The 23,979-nt window shown below is 38.2% G+C and overlaps 1 protein-coding gene across 5 annotated transcripts in view; it reads left to right on the forward strand.

Moving 5' to 3' along the window:
• Positions 1-23,979, forward strand: part of CNTNAP4 (contactin associated protein family member 4) — a 263,654-nt gene that overhangs the window by 188,895 nt on the left and 50,780 nt on the right. For all 5 annotated transcript variants that reach the window (XM_073882311.1, XM_025860482.2, XM_073882312.1 and 2 more), the window contains 4 exons: positions 1,322-1,441; positions 11,716-11,913; positions 16,777-16,933; positions 21,677-21,804. In XM_073882311.1, coding sequence (XP_073738412.1) covers positions 1,322-1,441; positions 11,716-11,913; positions 16,777-16,933; positions 21,677-21,804 — 603 coding nt within the window. The remainder of the gene's footprint in view (positions 1-1,321; positions 1,442-11,715; positions 11,914-16,776; positions 16,934-21,676; positions 21,805-23,979) is intronic.

The raw sequence follows: 23,979 nt of genomic DNA on the forward strand, positions 1-23,979 counted from the left end.
TGGCAAATGTATAATTGTATACTCAAAAACATCCACTTATGGACTAAAACACATTGAGGCCACTTGAGGTCATATTTCATATAAATATTTCTTTTGCTTCCAGTTTTAATTAAATTCTCATTACAGGACATTACAGAAAGTTTCTTTTATGAAATACTTTTAAAATTATTGATGAGGAGCTTTGTCAGTCAATTTTTTAAAAGATTTTATTTATAGATAATTTTATATGAGAAAGGAGAATAGTTACATTATTTAAAATTTTTCTATTACATAATTGTGGATAAAAGCAGATTATTTTTTTCCTTTTCTTTAATTATTTTTTTTATTATGTTACATTAATCACCATGTGTCATGTCATTAGTTTTTGATGTAGTATTCCATGATTCATTGTTTGTGTATAACACCCAGTGCTCCATGCAGTACGTGCCCTCTTTAATACCCATCACCAGGCTAACCCATCCCCCCACACCCCTCCCCTCTAGAGCCCTCAGTTTGTTTCTCAGAGTCCATAGTTTCTCATGGTTCGTCTCCCCCTCTGATTTCCCCCCCTTCATCCTTCCCCTCCTGCTATCTTCCTCTTTTTTTTTTCTTAACATATAACATATTATTTGTATCAGGGGTACAGATCTGTGATTCAACAGTCTTACACAATTCACAGCGCTCACCATAGCACATACCCTCCCCAATGTCTATCACCCAGCCGCCCCATCCCTCCCACCCCCCACCACTCCAGCAACCCTCAGTTTGTTTCCTGAGATTAAGAATTCCTCATATCAGTGAGGTCATATGATACATGTCTTTCTCTGATTGACTTATTTTGCTCAGCACAATACCCTCCAGTTTAAAAGCAGGTTATTTAAGGAGATTATACAATTGTGTTTCAGATGTGAGGTTATTACAAGGTGACACTAGAATTAGAAATTCCAAAATGGAAGTCAAAAGATCCATTTGGATGGATGTCCAAAATGGATGTTACATTATACTTACAAGCATTTTGACATTTAAAACACATACCTTCTCTTTTGTTGTTTTACCTAATGTAAAAATTAATTTTTATTTTGACTAATCTCATATTTTCTTAACGACAAAAGGAAATGCTGTAGAATTTAACCTCATTCTGCCTTTTTCTGTATAACCTTTCATCCATATTAATTTTTTTTTAAAAAATGAGTTTTGTTTTAAAGTATGTTTTACCTTTTCTCATGGTCAGTAATATACATATTAAATTTCAAAACTTGGCATATTTTGTGTCCAAATTAAAATTTAAGAGATTAATTTTATACTATTCCATTTATGAGCATCCATTTTTTTTTTCTTACAGCTATCTATGAGCCGTCATGTGAATCCTATAAACACAGAGGAAATACTTCAGGGTTTTACTATATAGATTCAGATGGAAGTGGTCCCCTGGAACCCTTTCTTCTATATTGCAATATGACTGGTGAGTTAATCAATTTTCATTTAATAGTTAAATTTGCAGGAATGCTTTAAACACACAAATTTAAAATGAAACCAGTAGAAAGTTGACCTCCTTTGCAACTTGATTAAAATGTATATTGTTCAGTGGAAGAACTTAACAAAAATCTTTAAAAAATAGTTTAATGGTAATGATTTAGAAATGTTTCATTATTTTCAATGAATCTGGTATCTGTGTAGAACATCTAATAATAGATGTATCTTATTAAGTCCCCAAACAAAAAGGGCAGACTATTTCTCTGAGAAGACTGATACATGTGAAAGCTTTGAAAAATACTTATTTTTTAAATGTAGGTAAACATGACTTGTGTTCTTGAATTCTTACATAAATTTAAATAGGAATTAATAGTCATGGAAAATGTATTTGATTAAATTCAACATCCATTCATGATAAAAGAGAAGGTAAAAACTCAATAAATTACCAATAGAAGGAAAGTTCCTTACTTTGTGAAAGAGTACTAACAAAAAAATCGTATAGCACATATCACACTTTATGGTGAAATACTGAAAGCTTTACCCCTGTTACCAGCATTAACACAAGGATGCCTGCTATTATCACTCTGTTCGCCATTATATTGGAGGTCCTTGCCAGTGCAATAAAGCAAGAGAAAGAAAGGAAAGATGTAAGGACTGGAAGAGTAGAACTAAGATTCTCATTATTTGTCTATGACCAGGTTATCTATTGATTCTCATTATTTGTCTATGACTAGGTTATATTTTAGTACATGTATATATACTAATACATATATATATGTATATATATATACAGATAAACTATTAAAATTAGAGATATCACTGCATATCAAATTAATATAAAAATTAACTTCATTTCGTTTCTGTATACCAGCAGTAAGCAGAACGAAGTTTTAGAAGATTTTATTGTCAATCATAAAAAATCTCAAATACATGGTAATAAATCTAATGAAAAATGTGCATGACTTCTATATAGAAAAGTATAAAATGCTCATGAGATAAATTAAAATTCTAAATAAATGAGGAAATATAAAAATTCTATCAATTAGAAAACTCAGTATGGTGTAAATACCAGTTCTTCCCATGTAGGTTTTGATTTGGTACAAGTCTGAATTAAAGTTCCAGTGGGGTGTTTATTTGTTGGTTGATGTAACTGTTTTGGTGAAAACTGGCAAGCAGGTTCTAAAATTTATCAGCAAATTTGAAGGGACAGGAAGAACCAAATCAATCTTGAAGAATAAAGTTGAAGGACTCAACTCTAATAGATATAAAGACATTATACTGACAGGCTAAGTGAAACAGTGTGTGACTGGCATAAGGATAGACAAGTAGATCTGTGAAACAAAATAGTCTATAAACAGACTTACTCATATATGGATAGTTGACTTACTACAAAGGTGGCATTGATACACAGTGAAGGGAAGATGGTCTTTCAGCCAGAGGTGTTGGTGAGAGGGGTTGTAGATAAATGTCATAAAAAAGAATCTTGATCCCTTCATTATCAAACCCAAAACAATGGATTCTAGATGAACTGGGCTGTCTACTATAGTAGCCACTAGCAACAAATGCCGATTTCAATTCATATTTAATAAAAACTAATTAATAAAACTAAGTGAATGGAAATAAGCTTTAAAAATTAAAACTAATAAAAATAAGATTAAGTTAAATGCCCACTTTTTTCAGTCTCACTGGTCACATTTTAATTGCTCAGCAGCCACCTGTTCTCCATCACTGCAGAAAGTTTGCATTGAATAGCACTGTCAGGAAGTCACAGTTTTCTGAAGCAAAACAAACAGAAAAAGGAAATACTAAATTGAAGTAGCAGGTGTTTCAGAGGGGGATTCACTACTTAAGATCAGGCAGTGAATATCTGGGAAAAGAACATTCCAGGCAAAGGAAATAACAAGTACTAAGTGCTGAGAGCAGTGATCTTACCAGGTGCATTCAGAAAATAGCAACAAATCTAGTATGGTTGGAGTATGGCAAGTAATCGGGGAGTAGTGGGAGAACAAGAGACAGTCAAGTAAGGCAGGGCCAGGAGGGGAAGTCTCATTATTCTGAATGAGATGAGAAGACACCAGGGAGTTTTAAGCAATGATGGATGCCATCTGACTGCCTTTGGTAGGATCATGATGGCTCCTTTGTCGGAAGGTGCCCATGTAGGAGCAGAGGTACACACACACACACACACACCCCATATGCATGGATGTATATAAGGTATAGATCTATATGTATGCGTATATAATTTATGTCCACCTGTATGTCTGTAACAGGAGTAGAGACCTGCTTGGAGACCAGTTCAAGTAGTGTAAGAATCCATGCAAGACGATGGTGATGGCTTGCACTGGATAATAGCAGTGTGGATGGGGGAGGGAGGTTCGGCTTTCTCATTGGATATATGTGAGGTGTGAGGAAACAGAAGGAAACAAAAATAACACATTTCTTAGTTGGGCAACTGGAGTAGTTGAGTTGCCATTATTTGAGATGTGGTCAGAGAAGGTTTGAATGGGGGGGCGCCTGGGTGGCTCCGCGGGTTAGGCATCTGACTCTTGATTTCAGCTCAGGTCATGATCTCAAGGTTGTGAGATCCAGCTCTGCATTGGGTTCCGTGCTGGCTCAGCATTGGGCGTGAAGCCTGCTTAAGATTCTCTCTCTCTCTCTACCCCTACCTTAAAAAAAAAGAAAGGAAGGAAGGGAGGGAAGGAGGGAGGGAGGGAGGGAGGGAGGGAGAAAGAGAGAAAGAGAGAGATTTGAGGGGAAAGACCAGCAGCTCAGTTTTACAGTTTGAGTTTGACACATCTGTGACACGTTCAAAGGAGATACTGAGAAGGCAGTTGAACATGGGAGCAGAAGTTCCTTTGTATTAATGTGTAATTCTAAAAACTGGAGGATGGTGGTAAAACCATGGCAACAGATATTTATGGATATTAGAAAATTAGAATGTATCTTCAGAGATTTTTCATGTAACACAACCAGGTGGCTTCCATTTTCTTTCACGACCATTGAAGACGTTGCCTATCTTAGTGTGTTTGAGCTGCTGTAGCAGGATAACCGCAGACTGGGTAGCTTACAAACAACAGAAATTCATTCCTTACAGTTTTAGAGGCTGGGGAGCCCAAGGTCATGGCACCAGCATGGTCCAGTGAGGGCCTCTTCTGGGTCACAGACTTCTTGTATGCTCACATGATGGAAACAGCTCTGTGGGATCTCTTTTTTAAGAGGACTAAGCCCATTCATGAGGCTTCCACCCTCATGACCTAATCACCTCCGCAAAGCACCCCGTATTAATACCATTCATTATCTTTGAAGGTTAGGTGGTTCAGCATACGAATGAGGGGGCACAAACATTCAGAGCATAGCACTGCCCCAAACACCAAAGCCACCTTGGACAGCTGATGATTCCCACGTTTTTCCCCTCTACTAAGTTCCCCCTTCCACACGATACAGATTTCCAGGCAGCACCTTGAGTCAAGAGGTTCAGACAGAATGGTTGGGGTGAGACAATAGGATCAATATTTTACAACTCTTCCCAATTGATTCTTAAGTGTACCCAGCTCAGAGAATTGCTGTTTTGGGCCTGTGGTTCTCAAGCTTTACAAAACAGAGAATGGGAGAATTAAACATAGTAAGTTTGAAAATACCTCACAGAGAGGAAAGGAAAACTTTGCAAATGAAATACAGGACTTCAGGTGTCAACTAACTTTTTGATGTTTCCTGTTTGTCCAGCTTGGGTTGTGAATGAGCTTGAAGAATCTATCAGTGCATCCCTGTGAATCCTGTCTTCCCACAAATGGGTCCTGTAGTAGTCACATGCACGAGCTTTAAAAAGTTTGGATTTTATAAATCAGATACCTCTAAGTTGATAAATATCTCGAATCTTTGAAACTTTCAGAAACATAGTAGACACACACATACACACACAAATACACACACATGCACGCACACACACACGGTTCTCGTTATCCATGATAGTTGTGTTCTGCAAAGCAGCCATAGACACTGAATTAGCAAAAATTGGACCATTTGCTCCTAGGGGAAATGCAGTAAGATTAGGTTCCTGTGAGCCTCTGGTCACAACATTCCCATCAACCGATCAATACATAACCTCGTTTGACTTGTGTTTCAGGTTGAAGACACCTTATTTAATACATAATGTACTGTTAATTCATCAACATTGAACTCACAGCCACCAGCACAATAACTCCCACCTCAGTGAAGCTTATTCTAGCATGTGTGTTTCCTTGTGAAGCATATCACAGCCTCCTTTTGCTTGGGATACTAGACAGCTCTTCAGCACTGCCCTTGGAGGCCATTTTAAGCAGTGAAATCATCAAGAAGAAGCACAGAAATGGAAAAAAACATGGCACTGAATAGACCACAAATGAGATACATGTCACAGTATGAGAGTTGAAACAAGGAGACAACGTGTGGCTTGGTTCAGCTTCAGCTGGATACGTGTCTACTGGGCAACTCAAGCTTTCTGCTACTTTGTGCATGTCTGCAGATGTCCAAGAGCACCTTGATTTGGGGGGTACAAATAAATTGTAGTGAGTAGGTGATTCACAAATAATGAGGACCTGCAAATAATGAGTATTGAGTCTATACACATACAGACACACATATGCATGATATCTTTCTATGGAATAATTCCAAAATTTATAGGCCAAGTGAACTTACATTATCTAAATGATAAGGCAATTATCAATTTCATTTTATTGAAGGAATTATTCCATTTCTATTAAATCAACATTTACCTTGTCATATTACTTTACCAGGTATGTGCCTTAGTCAATGAAGTTTCATGCTAACTCTGTAAAAACTCTTAAGAGACATGAAGGAAATATGTATATACACACAGAGAGAGGTGAAAGGTGCTTCAGCAAAATTATCAGAAAGTATTGATACAGAAGAGGACATTCACAACATTTAAAGCCATTTGAAAAGCAAGCCATTGAGGGCAGAGACACAGATAATCCAGGAGGAGACAGCTAAGTGTCTTCAGAGGCCCCGGAATATTGAAATACATTCACACTAAAGTGACAATCCCAGAATGTAACAACCCAGTGAAAAATAATGTTACAGCTTGAAACGTTTCCTATTGATCTGGTTTTGCAAATGAGGAAAGCAGGGAGGTTGGGTAAAGGCAGGCTAAAGAATCATTAGGGAGCAGTGAGGGACTAAAACCTCTTTTCTCCCAGCCTGAACATTTTTCTGCTAGAAAAGGCTACCTTCTATCAATGTCTCATTGCTTGTAGCCAATAACATATTCTCTAGTTATATAAATCAAGTATAATAATTATAAAAACAAGACAAAATTTTGAATCAGTAACTTGCAAATATGTAACTTTAAAAAAATCCAGTTACGAGTCTAGAATTAGTGTCAAACAAATGATTCCACGTGGATTTAAATACCTTTAAGCATTACAAGCTGAAAACTACAAAGGAAACTTCTTTTGAATGGATAATTTCCCAAACTCTGTTAAAGATGGAAAATTCTTTCTAAACAGAGTATTGTAAATATAATTTTAAAATAAGTAGTCAGGATAACATGAATCCCAGTTGGTCTCCCTATAGAAATGTGCACGGCTTTTTTCTTCTACACGAAATCCACTGCTTTTTCTATAATGAAATGGTTTTACGTTCAAGATGTTTCTCATTTCAAACATCGCATTGTTAGGACAGTTGTTTTAGTGGGGAGCGATTGATGAGTGCTAGGGCCTTGGCTCTCAGACTTTGGTGCAAGTGCTAATTCTCTGGCTTTAACTCACTCTGTCCCACTGCACCACCACCAAGATGCCTGGATTGAGTTTTGCTGACTCAGTAAATTGGAGGACCAAGGCCTGGGTCTCTGCTCTCTGAAGGAGCTCTCCGTGTGCTTCTGAGACAGGAGCTCCTGAGACCATCCCCTGGGAAGGCTGGAGAGTATGAGATTAATAACAATAAAATTATTTTTACTTTAGGGATTTCAACAGTAAGGCCTTCTTGATAGCTCTGAGAGTTAGTAACTAACGATCATTACTCAGATGCAGCCTTGTTGACATCAAGCTCTGCTCCAGAATGCTGGCTGTTCCTCCCTTTCATCTCCCAGGCTTTCCTGAACACAGCGTTTCCTACCTGACCTCCCAGCTTTTAATCACATCTATCACCCTCTGCTGTTAATCCTGAAGGAACAGAGCTCTGCAACTGTGTTGCTTAAACAGCATGTTTTTTCTTTACACTGTTATCATGCTAAAAAATAGCAGCCAGTAGAAGATAAATCAAGTTCTTAATTACTCAGGTGCTTCACATACAATCTATATATTCAAAGTCTCTTCAGAGAGACACACTGGTAGACTCAAACTGCCTTTCAGTGTTTGAGTTCCGTACATTTTTCTGCCCATTGCAGCTGTCTTTCCTGACTCACGTCCCTTTGTCTGCTTTACTGCAGCAACTAACTCTTTACATTTGGGTAAAGGACAGTTTTCCCAAAAAATAAGAAATAAATAAAATAAAAACACGACTCTTACACAGATATAAAAATAAATACTAAAAAACGTAATTTAAAGATTTTGTCTAACACATTATTAATGAGGAAACTGGTAAGTGGTTACAGCCAGTCCAAAGGAGAATCCAAGGAACAGACATATCTGTACATCAGTAATATTGAAATTAATGTGCAGATGGAGGCGGGACTGGCTTCTTCCGTAGTGGGTGGGGGGGGAGGGGAGTCTATCGAACCTCTGCCAGGTGGCATTTGCTAGTGTATGGACAATAGTTTCTTGAGAGGAAACAATGCCTTGCTTGCTAAGTAAATAAGTAAGTGAGGCAAATAAATAAATAAGTAAATCTGGAAGCCCTTGTTAAAGGATAATTTCATATAAATATGTCTTGGAAGTTAGAGATAGTGACTTTCTCTGGAGAGATTAGAAGGTTTATTGTCCCCGGATGCATTTGCCTACATTCTAAAAGTGACCAAAAAAACCCTACAGACTGGTGCCTCTCCTCAGAGATCTCTTGTATTCCAGAGCCAGAATTCCTCTCTGCCTCTGTGAAGGGGAGGAGAAGATGTGCCAGCCGTCTCCTCTAACCTCCACGTCTCATAATTTGGAGGTTTCCTCTCTCTCTTTTTTTAAAAAAGATTTCATTTATTTATTTGAGAGAGAGAGCACACGCATAAGCAGGGGGAGGGGCAGAAGGAGAGGGAGAAGCCGACTGCCTGCTGAGCAGGGAAAACCCAACACAGGGGGCTTGATCCTAGGACCCCGAGATCATGACCTGAGCTGAAGGCAGATGCCCAACGGACTGAGCCACCCAGGTGCCCCGAGGGTTCCTCTCTTGTGGAACAACTCCAGCATGTACAGGTGCATCTGGCACTCCTCTATTGGACTCTGGGAAACTGAGCAGTAGAGAACAGATGCTGCTAGGATTTTCTGTGAGCAAATAGTCCCTGATCCAGGGACTCCCGTGTCTGTTAGTGAAGCTCTCGATCATTCATCTGTCTACAGCTAAATCTGTCTGGATAGATACAGATAAATCGATTTAATTCAGATGGGAGGCAAGATAACTGGTTAACTTGCAAGTAGGATAACATCGCATACCCTTCATAGTTTCAGACTTACTAATTTGCAAAACTATCGTTTACAATTTACAGAGTTCTAAAACAGTTACAAGGCACCAGAAGTCTCACAGCACCATAGAATCAGGGGATCAGTACTCTAGTCTGGACGGCATATTGTTTTTATTCATTTATTCCCTAATTTCTTTTTTTTACTTTTTTTTGATGTAGTGTTCCATGATTCATTATTTGCCTATAACACCCAGTGCTCCATTCAATACATGCCCTCTTTAATACCCATCATTTCTTTAATGTTTTCTGCATGTTGTGCCAAGCCCCTGTGCTATTTGCTACAGATACTGTGGGTAGCAAATCAGAAACTATCACTCTTCTCGTATAGCCTACAGATGAGTGGAGAAGACCCATAGAATAAGTCACAAAATACTGAATTACAAATTGTGAGAAAGGCTGTGTCCTTTACAGTTATAATTTCTAAACATCAGGTAATGCAGTCATGTCTGAAAAAGCAGTAAAGAGGCCCTGGGTTAGTAATTTTGAGGGATACCCCTGTTAGCAAAGCACATGAGATTTGGAGCATGGCTGCTGGGCACCCATTTCCAGTGTCCATAACCTGATGTGATGATTCCATTGTCTTTGCTTTGCCCTGGAAATCTAGATTATCCAATAAATGCAGCATTTGTTTAACTTCATATTTTGTAGCACTCTTTATTAGAAAATGAAATCACTTACAGAAACTACCATAATACTGAAATTTTAGAATGTCAAAAGTAGAAACATTTCTGTGTGCTGTCCTTTAAGGATTGTCCAGCGCCCTGGCCTTGGATGAAATTTACGACACCTTAAAAGACCTTTGGAATCATGTGTTAATTGTGACCCCGTGGATGCTGAATGGCAGGGAAGGCCCTCTCCCTGTGACCCAAAGGCAAAGAGACAAAGGCCTCACGCAGGTATATTATCCTGCTCCTTTGGCAGCTGCTCAGCCAGAGCCGAGCTTCTTCATGCAGGCCATTGATTTACCGCAAGGAAAGAAGAATGTTCTGTCGAACAAAAAAAGCAGAGTCCAGTGGAGGTTAGGCTAACAGATTTGCCTGGTTAATAATCCTAAACTTCTAATAGCCAGGGTTGAGTTGGCTAAAATCAGAGAATTTCAGACCTACCCTGTGGTCTCCTATATTCTGCCACTTTATTTTCCAAACTTTGGAAGTGGAGGCTCAGATTTTACCTGACTTTTCTTAAGCTCACATTCCACTCCGGATCTCCAATTCAAATATCCTGATGGTCTCTATACCATATCAGTGTCTGGCCATCCACAATTAATGCCGTTAGCTTATATATCATGTCCTCTTGAAGGAAATTAATTTACTGATAAAGCTCTACTGTTAGCCAAAATGCAAGGCAGCAATAAAAGTAACAGCTGTTGTTTCCAAGAAAAATAACGATGCGACACAGAAGGTAATAAGGCTGTCAGAGTTGTCTCCTGTCTTATTTAGCAGACCTCTATTCAAAACTGGTGGTGACCTGGAGGGAGGTGGGAGTGAAATTTCTTACCTTGTCCCGATTGCCGATCCGTGTGAACGTATTAGCTAAAAAGAGGGGAGGAAATTCTACCTACTGTTTTCCTCCAATTTGGAATAGTCCTCTGTAATACAGAAGAGTTATGTGACTTAACGGCATATATATAGCACGGTTTTGACAACTTCCAATCTGTTTCCTACCTCTTAAATCAGAGGCCTTTTGATTAATCTGTTCATGTGCTTTCATCTATCACAGTAAATATAATGTGAAGTCAATTGCTGGGGAAGTTGAAGGCTAGATACAATATGCCTATCTTCTGTTACAAACATTGTAGGATTTTTATTTCATTTAAAAATTTTGGTAATCATTATGATGGTAATGTTTACAGACATTCGGGTGTCAATGGCGATTACTCTAGTAAGTACTCGGAGGTACTTTATTTTTTGTGTTAGTTGAGTTGCTGCTGCTGTGTCAGATGTGTTCAGCTCAAGGGAGTAACTTCCTATGGCCCTGCATAATGATGCATATCACACAAACCAAAATGAATATTTAAAATTCGATTTAAAAAGAAATTGATGTGCACTCATAATTAAATGTTGTCTGAAGAGAGATATATATAGGCCATAAAAATTTGACTTTCCTTTTGCTGGTAACAGGAATGATTTTTAAGATTAGAAAAGTCATTGCTTACATTATATAATTGAAAATATTTTAGAATTTCAAAGATACACCTTTCCCCCCCCCCACATTGTAACAAACCTGAATTTGGGGTGTATCAATAATCAGCAATGCTTTATAATTATAACAATATAATTTTTTTTCTTTTCTAAAATAAAATCACGACACATCTTTAAAAAGGAGAATATTGGATTCGATGAAATGAAATGTGTCACAAATTTTAATAATTTGTTTCCTTAATAGTTTTCACCATAAACATTTTCTGGTTAAATTATCTACAAAAGTAAGATAAGATCACTGCAAATGCATGGCAGTCATATAAACTTCAGGGAAAAGAATCACTTTGCTATAATTGAAAAATTTTAAGAATCCATCTGTATTAATTCTACCTCTCAGAGAGGTTTGATGACTAGAAAAATTTGACTCAGATAAAAGGTGATTTTGATTTTCTTTATTTATTTTAACTTTTGCAGACTAGTGATGGTCTCCTCTCTTTCTTCCCCATTTCTGCATACAAGAAACTGCATGGACCGTCATCCGGCACAATGGCTCTGACTTAACAAGAGTCAGAAACACTAACCCAGAGAACCCATATGCTGGGGTTTTCGAGTATGTGGCCAGCATGGAGCAGCTCCAGGCCACAATTAACCTTGCGGAGCACTGTGAACAGGAGCTTACCTACTACTGCAAGAAGTCACGACTTGTCAATAAACAAGGTAAGGAAACTGAGGCATCTGTCCTGCTGTGCGCCTTGCACTGTGCACTTGACCTCACCAGCTCCTGTGGATATTAATGATGCCAAGGTGGTGGCATATAGCCCCTTGAGAGTGTCTGCCCCCTGTACGCTTAGCAAACATGTCACAGTCTGGAAGCCACAGCAGTGCTTTTGCCTGAAGAAAAGAACAAGGTCAGTTTACGCTGGGCTTTGTTTAAAGCCTTGATTGCCTTCAGAGTCTCTCTGTGTCCTTCATCAGAGAACTCTACAGAAAAGGGCTTCACTGGGCTTCTCGATGGATGCTCAGTGTTTGTCCCTTATAAAGGGCAAGTGACATATATGGTTTGTTCTGTCATGCAAAAGAGCTAACGAAAATATGACTGACTTTTCTGAAAGTGACTATTCTGTGGGACTCTTCATGGATTATTGGCACTTAGCCGCTGGGTAAAACTGTAAATTAAAATAGATTGCCAGAAACAGTTTATTCAGCAATTTAAGTAGGAATCAGAAAACCTCTTTTAACTCTTTCTTTTATTCTACTTTTAATAACTCCTCAATTCTGTTTTTGGTTTTGTTTTCCCTTTAGAACATCTCATTATGTGACAATATCTTGGGTCCCCCCGGTTTTGCCTTAGTGTGGGCCTTAGTGACACTCTTGAATTACTGCAGGAACTTTCCAGCTGGCCTCCTGTAGGCATCTCTCCATACCGTCTCACCACCCAGTATGCCCCCTACGATGGGAATTAACCTCTAAGAAACTCTGCTTCCATCCTGACACTTTTCTACTTACAAAGCCTGCTACCTTCCTCTTCACTGTCTGTCCCAAACAGACTCTTCTAGCTGGATATCATAAGTGCATATTCGGGACCCACACCCTGCTGATGCCAGTTTCATGCCACTCCCCAACACACTGTTCTCTAGCAGCAATATCGAGGTATATTTTTCTTGAGAAATTAGAGATGATTCTAAGACATCTGCATGATAAAGCCACTTGGTGAATGTTTACCCCTGTTTATTATCTTAAGAGAGGTCCGGATAGCATGACAAGAATTTTAAAAGACGTGCATTTCATATGTGAATATCGTATGTCATGTAGATCAAGCAGAGAGATTTTGAACTCTTGGGATGACAACCGAGCTGTCGTTTCTAGTTAAGCACCTTTTCCACTTACTGTCCACCCACACAATATAATTGGATTATTCCCCCCCTTTTGCCTGGCTTCACACCCTCTCCTCCTTCTTTTCCTCCATCTTCTGCTATGTCATAAGGTCCTCTTCTGGCCTTTCGCCCTTCCCATCTTGCTGGTCTCCCCGCAAATCTTATCCCCTTGGAAACTCAATCCCGTTTATGAATGACCATCAGATAGTTGTAGTGCAAAGAGCTTAAGATTTGAAGGCGGGGAGAGATGTAAGTTCAAATTCCAGGGCTCTTATTAAGTAGAGAGCTTGGTTAGATTAGTCTGTATCGGCTTCGCTTTCTCTTCTGTGACACAGGGCCAGTAATGGGGTGTGGCGGTGATCGGGTGGCATTACACAACGCATACAAAGTGCCTGAAGTGAGTTTCTCTTCCCAGCTCTCTGGTGCATCACCGTTATAGTTAACGTAGCAGTTTAGTAGGCGAGTGATTGTTCACTTGTTCATTGTTGCTGAATATTGATCTTGGAATCTAAACACATAGATAAATACGGAATTGTATTCTAAGAAGAGTGAGAACCTTAATTATAGAAGGATAAATGAATGGGATGCAACAAAATGAATGGAATTGCTTAACTAGAAAAGAAAGATAAAAGGGAAGACAAACATCAAAGTCACAAAAGAGCCAAACTCTGAAAGAACCAGAAAACAAAATCCCCACAGGGTTACTGAGCAAACACCACACAAAGAGGGCAATACAGAGCCGGAAGGACCCCTACCTTCGTGGTCAGTGGTGTCCTTGTATCTTTTACTAAGACTCTCCTGGCATTTTAGCCAGGCTTGAGAGCCACTAGTAAAGAAAATAACTTCTAGAAAAGGCCATTGAACAAAGGATGATGATAATTGTCAAATACACAGATTTTTTTCTTTAAAGTTTTTTATTGTTATGTTAATCACCATACATTACATCATTAGTTTTTGATGTAGTGTTCCATGATTCATTGTTTGTGTATAACACCCAGTGCTCCATGCAGAACGTGCCCTCCTTAATATGCATCACCAGGCTAACCCATCCTCCCACCTCCCCTCCCCTCTAGAACCCTCAGTTTGTTTCTCAGAGTCCATCGTCTCTCATGGTTCGTCTCCCCCTCCGACTTACTCCCCTTCATTCTTCCCCTCCTGCTCTCTTCTTCTTTTTTTTTTTTTTAACATATAATGTATTATTCGTTTCAGAGGTACAGGTCTGTGATTCAACAGTCTTGCACAATTCACGGCGTTCACCATAACACATACCCTCCCCAGTGTCTATCACCCAGCCACCCCATCCCTCCCACCCCCCACCACTCCAGCAACCCTCAGTTTGTTTCCTGAGATTAAGAATTCCTCATATCAGTGAGGTCATATGATACATGTCTTTCTCTGATTGACTTATTTCACTCAGCATAACACCCTCCAGTTCCATCCACGTCGTTGCAAATGGCAAGATCTCATTCCTTTTGATGGCTGCATAATATCCCATTGTGTATATATACCACATCTTCTTTATCCATTCATCTGTCGATGGACATCTTGGCTCTTTCCACAGTTTGGCTATTGTGGACATTGCTGCTATAAACATCGGGGTGCACGTACCCCTTCGGATCCCTACATTTGTATCTTTGGGGTAAATACCCAGTAGTGCCATTCCTGGATCAAATGGTAGCTCTTAAATACACAGATTTTCCTCAGGTCCTTCACCCTAGAATTCATGTAGAATGAATTTGAGTTGGCAAAGAGAGAGAACAATTTGCATTTTGAGTTCACAATAAGAAATAAATGGAGAAGAACAGGAAGGAGATGTCAGACAAGTTAAATTTACAGTTTCAGATCTTGAAGATATCGACCTTTTAAGTAATAATGTTGTGCCATTATTGTGGATGAATAAGGTGGGATGTGTATGTAAATACATTTTCAGCAAGCTGTGGAGCTGTGACTCAGCACATTGAAAAGATGGCCAATGTGGATACTCAAGTCATTTAGGATTTTAACTACAGGAAGTGGAACGTCTGACCATGATCACCAATATTTTATAATTTTAAATTTTTTAAAAGATTTTATTTATTTGAGAGAGAGAGAGAGCGCACAAGCACTGGGAGTGGCAGGCAGAGGGAGAGGGAGAAGCAGGCTCCCCACTGAGCAGGGAGCCTGATGTGGGACTTGATCCCAGGACCCAGCAGTTAAGGCAGACGCTTAATGACTGAGCCACCCAGGTGCCCATTGTAATTTTAATTTTTTACTTAAAAAATTTCTCATGATTTTCTTCATTCTTTCTTATACTTATTTAAATTCTTTAGGACACTTCAAAAAGTCTTAAAGGGAACCAAATGTATTTGGTACCTTTAAAACATTCAGTGGTATCTATTTTATGGGGAAGATCAGAAATTTAGAGGTGACAATATTATTCAATATTTAGAAATAATTTATTTTCTTTTTAATCTATGAACACATAATGTTTTAAGCAATATATTGAAAAATATCTATTAAATGTTTCAAGGTGGTTTCACCATCTGTTGATGAGTTAATCCTGTAATTTAAAAAAAAGATGAAAAATCTTGATTTTAATGTCTCTGTCCATACACAAGCTTCCAATTAACTCGAGTTTTTTGGCATGGTATGGGCTGGTATGTATAGTAACACTGGGAGAAGAGTTGTTGGCATTAGTAGAGGTTTGATCTAATAGTAAGTTGTTCTAAGCATTTTCTTTCTTAGGTAAGGGAGAAATTAGTACAAGTCCCAGATTTTCAGTAGGGCTCATGGCAATAACTTAGAAGTTTTGAAAGTCAACAGAAAAATGATCTAACACCTTTGAGGAGCTGACTGATTTGATGTCACATTCTTCTCATGCCCTGATTATCAAATGACTATGATTTTTCCTCTCTACCTATTGTTTTTTTTCGAAGACAGATGGCCTGCTTTCCTCACCTGAATGTGCTGTCTGTTCTTTGCTCTAGTTCTTTGGCATCATGTTTAGTCATAACTCTGAGAAGGAGCTGGAAGCTGAACATTCATCATAGAAAGAAATGCATTTGGCTAAGGGAAATTCTGTTTTTGAGTGTAGTGTTTGCTTCAGGCATAAAGATCTTTCAGTGTTATTTCTGTAGTCTCCAAATAAATAGCCAAGCCATTAAATGGAAGAAAAAAAATACATACTTCCAAATAGATCTTAAATCATAACAAGGGAGTGCCATACCATGCCTAATGTTTAATAAACAGCTAATATGTTTTTAGCTAATAAATATATTGAGATAAACTACTGACTTTCCATAACATTCCATAATGTTTTAATGGGTATTTCATGATCTCAACTCAAGTTTGTTCCTGATATGTTAATTACTATGGTTTATATTTTGATATCTTCTTGTTTCAAAAATTATTTTTAAAGAAATAACATATGTGAACTGCACTCAAAACATTTTTTAAGTACCATGCCTGAACTAAATAGGAACTGCTGATTTCTTTCCTACTTAAAGAAAAATACATTTTCCTTTTAAGCTTAAATAATAAAACATTTTTTAAAAAGCTTTCTTAAGGCAATGCCAGCAAGAGCCATGTTTGGAATATCACTGCATCAAATCAATCTTTCTTTTCCTTCTCTTACTCTTTTGAATGATTTGGGAAGGAAGGGAATGACCTGGGCTGGAAGGCTGAGGGGTATAGAGCAGATGTCACATTTCTCACATTTGTCTTTCAGATGGAAGCCCTCTGAGTTGGTGGGTTGGCAGAACCAATGAAACGCAAACGTACTGGGGAGGTTCTTTGCCAGATCCTCAAAAATGTACATGTGGATTAGAAGGGAACTGCATCGATTCTCAGTATTACTGCAACTGTGATGCTGACCGGAATGAATGGTGATTTCCATATGATTTCCTTATGCAAAATAAAGTTTATATTTAAAAATGACTCACTCGGAACGTACAGTGTAGTGAGGCAGATACTGAACAAATTAGTACAATGAAGAAATTAGATAAAGGTGTGTTTTGATGAAATCTGTTACAATCAATCTGAATCCTAAAAGTTAAGACCAATTTTTTTTTAATTTTTTGGTAGTGGACCATAAATCATTACAGTTTATTTTTGTAATAAGATGAAATAGAGGCATCTGTTTCTTGTTTCCTCTTCATTATAAGTCAGTTATCATTCTCTTAAAATTAAGTGTAATTAAGAATTCTATTAGTCTCAAAATATATTTATAAGCATTAATTACTAAAGGACATTTCTTCAGTAATCTGCCTATAAAACCTTTTAAACAGGTGAACTCAGAATTTCTTACAATTATTTAAACATATAGCTCTAATTTTTTTAAGGACGAACCATGCTGCAAAGAACTAGTATTCTATTTATTATATCTTGAAAAAGGAAATCTAAAACATTTAGGGATTTTAAAACTGAGTCTGAAACAGTCTTTTAAGTAGAAGTCTTATGTATATGTTTGCCTTCGAAAAATTAAAAAAGATATTATATTTGAGACTAGAATTGAAATGTATATTGATTTTATTTATTCATGAAGTGAAATGTTTTTCAGTTTTTCTTTAAGGGTTTATTTATTTATTTATTTGACAGAGAGAGAGCGAGCGAGAATAGGAACACAAGCAGGGGGAGTGGGAGAGGGAGAAGCAGGCTTCCCGCCGAGCAGGGAGCCTGATGCGGGGCTCGATCCCAGGACCCTGGGATCATGACCTGAGCCGAAGGCAGACACTTAATGACTGAGCCACCCAGGCGCCCGTTTTTCAGTTTTTGTATTCACATTTCAACATACCATATGCATATCCTACATCCTACATAAGCAACTTTGAACATAAGAGTTATTTTTAAAAATACTAATAGTCTGGCACAGAAATCATTGATTTGGTTACAGAATGTACATTAATTTCAGTAACACAGTCTGTTGTTAATTGAGCTCATATTTTGAGTCATGTGATACTCTATGTATTTATTTGGCAAACATCAAGGCTGTATTATATTAAAAAACAGATTCTTTTAGGATACCCTAAAAGGAGGTATCCATATGGAGTCATGATTAGACTTTTAGTGTTAAATGTTTGGTATGAAGAATATTGTCTTGCTTGCTTGAGCTCCAATTTTTCAGAATATCTACTTCCTTTGGAAGGCACTCTTTTTCTCACTGCCTTCACACACACACACACACACACACACACACACACACACACACACAATGCCTACACAATAATAATGTATTCTAAAATGCAAATAAAATGCTAATAGCAATGCTTAACTGGAAAAAAATTCACCTAATCACCAAGAATTCTCCAATGCCTTTATAACATACTATTCATCAAAAATAATTTTTAAAAAGAAAATTTTGAAACTTCTCATATTAGATTCTGCTCATTGTGAAGTGGCTTGCATAGAGCTAACCTTCCTCAGATATATTTATAATTCCAGGAAATATATTTATAAAAACACCTACTTGAAGAAAGTGGGGAACAACCAAATGTTGTGGGGGGGACCTGGACCCTTGAAGAAGGGAATCCAAGTGGATGAGGTAGATGTTTTACATGCCTTTTCCCATGAGGGCGCTAACCAGATCACATGCCATGAAGTGGTTAGGGCTCTAAGGGAATACTAGATCTTTTTGGCATGAGGTAGCCGAGGACAAAAATTGGGGCTGCCAAAATGACTGAAAATTGAGGAGGGAGTAGAAATCCCAGAAAGAAGAAAGCTACCTGGGCGGAGTTCAGTCTATCAACTCCACTCAGATCCCTGGCTGCCCTGTACTGCACATGCACAGGGGAGATTTCTAGGAATCACGCAGACAGCTATAGCTGGAAAACTGAACAAGCTCTAGAGACATTTCAGTGGCAACTATCAGAGGAGAGAGAGAATTTGGAGTTTAAGTCTCATTAATTGAGATGGGCTTGTAAGCCCCTTTGCTTTCCTCAGAAATGACAGAGGGTTTGTGTCTTCACAGCAAAGACCGTGTTCCAAAACTGAATATGATTGAAAACTAAGAAGAAAACTGATGACAGCCCACCAAAGATGGTATAAAACCAAACCTCCACAATTTATTATGATAAGACTGTGATTTAGCTGTCTGTGGAAAAAAAAAGGAAGTCTTCAGAGAATGATAACAGAATCCAGAGTCTCCATAGTGTATCACTCATAATATTCAGAACATTATAACAATTGTTACATATTCCCAAAAAGAGTAAATTTGATCCAAAGTCAAGAAAAATAATAGTAGTTATTAGAAATAGACCCTGGAACACTGATGTTTGATTCGTAGGCAAAAACTTTAAAGCAGCTATTATAAACATGCCTGAAGAATTAAAGGTAAAAATAACCACAAGTGAAGAGAGGGCATACTGAGCAGATAAATGAGAACTGTATTCAAGAAGCAAATATGTTTTGGGATAGGAAAGCACAAGACTGAAGTGAAAACTTTCCTGGAAGGACTTGAAAATAAGATCTAGCAGAAGAAATCTTCAAAGAACCTGAAGACAACTTCATCAAAATCATTTAATCTGAGGAACATGGCAGGTGGGGTGGGGGGGAAGGTTGGAAGAAACATTAACAGAACCTTTGTGGGTTGTGAGAAAATATCAATGATTTAACAGGCAAGAAATCAGAGTCTCTGAAGGATAAGAAATAAAACAAGGCAGAAACTGTTTGAAGAAACAATGGCTGGAAATTTCTCAAATTTGTTTAATAAATGTCTGTGGTAGCAAGTCCCCAAGATGGCCCTCCATGAGCCACGCTGCCAGTTATTCACACCATTGTGTAATTTCCTCCCTGTGAGTGTCGCCTGAACCTTGTGACTCGCTTCAAATAAATAGAATATGATAAGAGGGATGAGAGTCACTTCTGAGATTAGGTTGCAAAAGACTGTGACTTCTGATTTCCTTGCACCTCTTTCCCTGACTTGTTTTGACAAAGCAGTCTGCCATGTTGTGAGCTGTCCTGGGGAGAGGCCCAGGTGGCAAGGAATTGAGGGTGACCATCAACCAACAGCCAGTCAATAGCCAAGGCCCTCAGTCCATCCAGTAGCAAGGAACAGACTACTGCCAACAACCAGCCACTGGAGCGAGCTTGGAAGCAGATCCTCCCCGTGCCAAGCACTGAGGTGATGGCAGTTGTTGCCAACACTTTAGTTGTAGCCTCGGGGGGGCTCTGAGCCAGAGTATCCTGTTAAGCTCTGCCCAGATTCTTGACACACAAAAACTAGAGATCATAAATGTTGTTTTAAGTCACTAAGTTGTAGGATAATTTGTTATGCCATAGCAGGTAGATAACATAACATCAATGTACAGATTCCAGAAACTCAGAGGATCTGAAGCGGAATGAAAACAGAGAAAAGCACACCTTGGCTTATTGTTCAGTTTGCTAAAAAATAAAAAAAACCCAAAAAACAATGATCAAGATAAATATTTTAAAAGCAGCCAGGTTGAATAGATCTGGTGGAATATATTCCATGCAGGGGAACAAAGATACAAATGCAGGCTGACTTCTCATCAGAAACACGGGTTGGAAGACAATGGGGTGATACCTTTGATGTGCTGAAAGAGAAAGCAATGTCAACCTGGAATTCTATACGAAACAAATAGATATTTCAAAAATGAAGGCAAAATAAAGTCCTTTTCAGATTAAACAAATGCTGAATTTTTTACCCACTGAACTGCACTGTATGAAATACTAAGAGAAATTCTGTAGGCTAAAGAGAAATAATGCCAGATGAAAACCCAGATCTTCAGGAAGGAATGAAGAACACTGGAAATCATGAATATGTCAGTAAATAGAAAAGCCAGGGTTTAAATTATTTTTTTAATTAAAAAAGAAAATTTACCATTTAACTGTATTATAACATCTCTGACATCTAGATTTAAAATATATGACAGCAATAGCACAAGGAACAGGTGTGTATTGAGGGGGAATGTGGAGAGGGGGTAAGGATATTATTCTATAGTCAGCTTCTAACATTTTATATTGAGTAATATAACACAAAATCTAACTAAAGTGGATGAACTAAAGATGCATTATGTAAGGGTCCATAAAGCAAACATTAAAATACTGTAAACAGACATATAGCTAAAAAGTGAATAAAAATAAAATTGAATACAAAGAAATATGGAGTAAACCGAGAAAAGTAGGAGAGAGGGAGCAGAAATACAAGAAATCCTATGGGAAAAAATAGAAACAAATACCAATTTGGTAGATCTAAAACTGCAGTATCAGTCATTACACTAAGTGTAATTAATCATTTATTTATGTATTTATTTTCTATTTCTTTTTTGTTACTGAATTATAATTGGCATACTATGTTGTATTACCTGCAGGTGTACAACATAGTGATTTAATACCTTCATACATTACAAAATGATCACCTTGCTATAAACAGTCTACTTAAAGAAAATGGTCAACTGAATTTCAAAATCACCAACTATAGTCAGTCTGCAGGAGACATTAAACTGTGGCCATATTTTCACTCAGATGGGCAATTTGATCCTTGTTCTTTTGCATGTGCAGACTTATCTCAGAATAGCTTGGCTTTGAAATGCAATAAGGGCTATTGCTTATTGTATAATTATGTTAATCAGAATAATTTTAAGAATTTTGTTGTTGTTACTGTTTTTTAGGACCAATGACACCGGATTCCTTTCTTATAAGGAACATCTGCCAGTGAGGAAGATAGTGGTTACAGACACGGGCCGACCGCACTCAGAAGCAGCTTATAAACTGGGACCTCTGCTCTGCCGGGGAGACAGTAAGTGCTGGCAGTGGGTTGTAAACATGGCTGAGCACGAATTGTGTTTCTGTCATAGAATAATTAATCACACTTCTGTTGTGAAAAACGCATGAGCAGTACCTGAAGTAATTCTTCCAGTCAGTCAAAAAACAAGGTACCCTTATAAAGTGCAAAGCCCTGTAATAAATGCTTGGTGGCAAGCTTTGTTCAGATTCTAAGAGAAGGAACCCACTAAGCATCTCAATTTGATTGGTTTGTAAACATATCCCAGCATTCCTAAATTTCTGCATGCCATTATCCATCCAGGAAAGCCTCAGTGCTGCGTAAAATTGCGAAGAATGTGACTTTTCTACTGTTGGGCCTGTGGTGAAATTAGAGCATCAGTAGAATCAAATGCCAGTTTTATCAAACATATTTCAACTTTTAATCTCTTTTTTTTTTCCAGTTTGTGTGTCTGTGTGTTTATGCTAAATCAATGGGAGGTACTGTTTTGTATATTCAATGTATTAACACTCTAAACCAGAATTTTTAAATTCAAATACAGTTTCACAGAAAATATTTATTTTCAGCAGGGAATGAAATGAGTATACATATCCATACATATGGAGACTGATGCATTAATTATTTATGCTTTTAGTTATTTCCAGGACTTAAAGTGGGAATGGGAGAAACATTTATTTATGTTAAAAGTATACCCTACAATCAAATTTTATTCTAGGAGCTCAACATAGGAGATGATCTAACAATGCAGTGGATTTATGGAGATACATAGCAGAAGTTGCTTAGTTAAAAAGCAAAGGTGATACTGACCTATAAAAATTTATATATACTTGTAAGAAACTGTCTGCCATTATGCCTACCATCCCTAATCTTTGGCATCTCTACTTGCTGTTCTTCCAGTAGGCCTCACACAGTCACATGAAGATAACACAGGATATTGCATGGAGAGAAGAATTATGTGCAAGGAGATGAGGTTGTAAACTCAGGATGCATTCAGGGGAGTACAATGATTTCGTGACTATAGAAAATTGTTCTACATGTCACACACAGTTTTCACTGCTGGCTCTGATCTTAACCCTTCAGGGGTCCAGGCTGGCTTCCTCCCTCCCCTTTATTCCATTTGCTACCATCCCTGGGGAAGTGTCTGCTTTGACTGAGGTCACTACCACTAGTCCTTAGGGCTTCTTTCTTACAGATTGCCTGCCATGAACTTGAACACATAGCACCTTTTCATTTAACGCAAGTGATTCTCCGTGCTAGGTAGTTTTTCCCCCTCAGTGGGCATTTGGCAATATCTGGAGACGTTTTTGGCTGTCACAATTGTTGGGGGGTTGAATGTACCGGCATCTAGAGGGAGAGGTGAGGAATGCTGCTAAATATCCTACGATGTGCAAGAGAGCCCTCCACAACAATGAATGATCTGGTCCAAAATGTCAATAGTGCTGAGGTTGAGAAACCAGAAAGTTAAACTTTTGTTGACCATGGGGATGCAGAGGTGTATGGATTTACAAATAGTTTAAGTATTTAGGGACCTGCTAAGTAATTTCTAAGTTATTTATGAAACAGTAATTGAGAGTTTCCTTGGCCTTGTCTTCTACATCTATTTTAGGCTTAAGGCTCATCCCCACATAAAGTCGTAGGACTGTTCTCTGCATGGAGGGCTCTTTCTTGTTCTATCAGTCAGAAGAGCCATGGCTACAGAACAATGAATGCTCCCTTTTCTCTATATGGGAAATCTGCGGTGCCCTAGGCACATTGTTTTTTCTTTCCAACTGAGATAGACTGGGTGGCTGAGGGGCTTCTAGATATATACTCATGCACAGTGGGCCTTGTAAGCAGAAGGGTATGTGGACACTATCCTGAGGGCACTGGGGCCTGAACACTGGGTAATTTAAGGCTGAGAAATAGCGTGATCTTCATGATCCAACTGAAAGCACGAAGACCAGGTATAAATCTATAAAGACCAGCGGAGTGACCTTTGATGTAAGACAGGAAAAATGATAAGGGCTTCAACCACACAGTGGCATGGACCTTAAGGAAGGGTCTCACATACAGAGGGAAATTCAGTGTGATCTAGAGGAGGGTTGAGGTCGAAGGGGGGTGAGGTTAATCTCTGGCTTTCTGATCTAAATAAAGTCGCTGAGGATCATTCATTGAAACAGTAGGATGCTAGTCCTCTTCACTGAGACAAAA

Source organism: Callorhinus ursinus, unplaced genomic scaffold (genome assembly GCF_003265705.2).
Source record: "Callorhinus ursinus isolate GAN/ISIS: 27379988/994484 unplaced genomic scaffold, GSC_fseal_2.0 scaffold46, whole genome shotgun sequence".
NCBI lineage: Eukaryota > Metazoa > Chordata > Mammalia > Carnivora > Otariidae > Callorhinus > Callorhinus ursinus.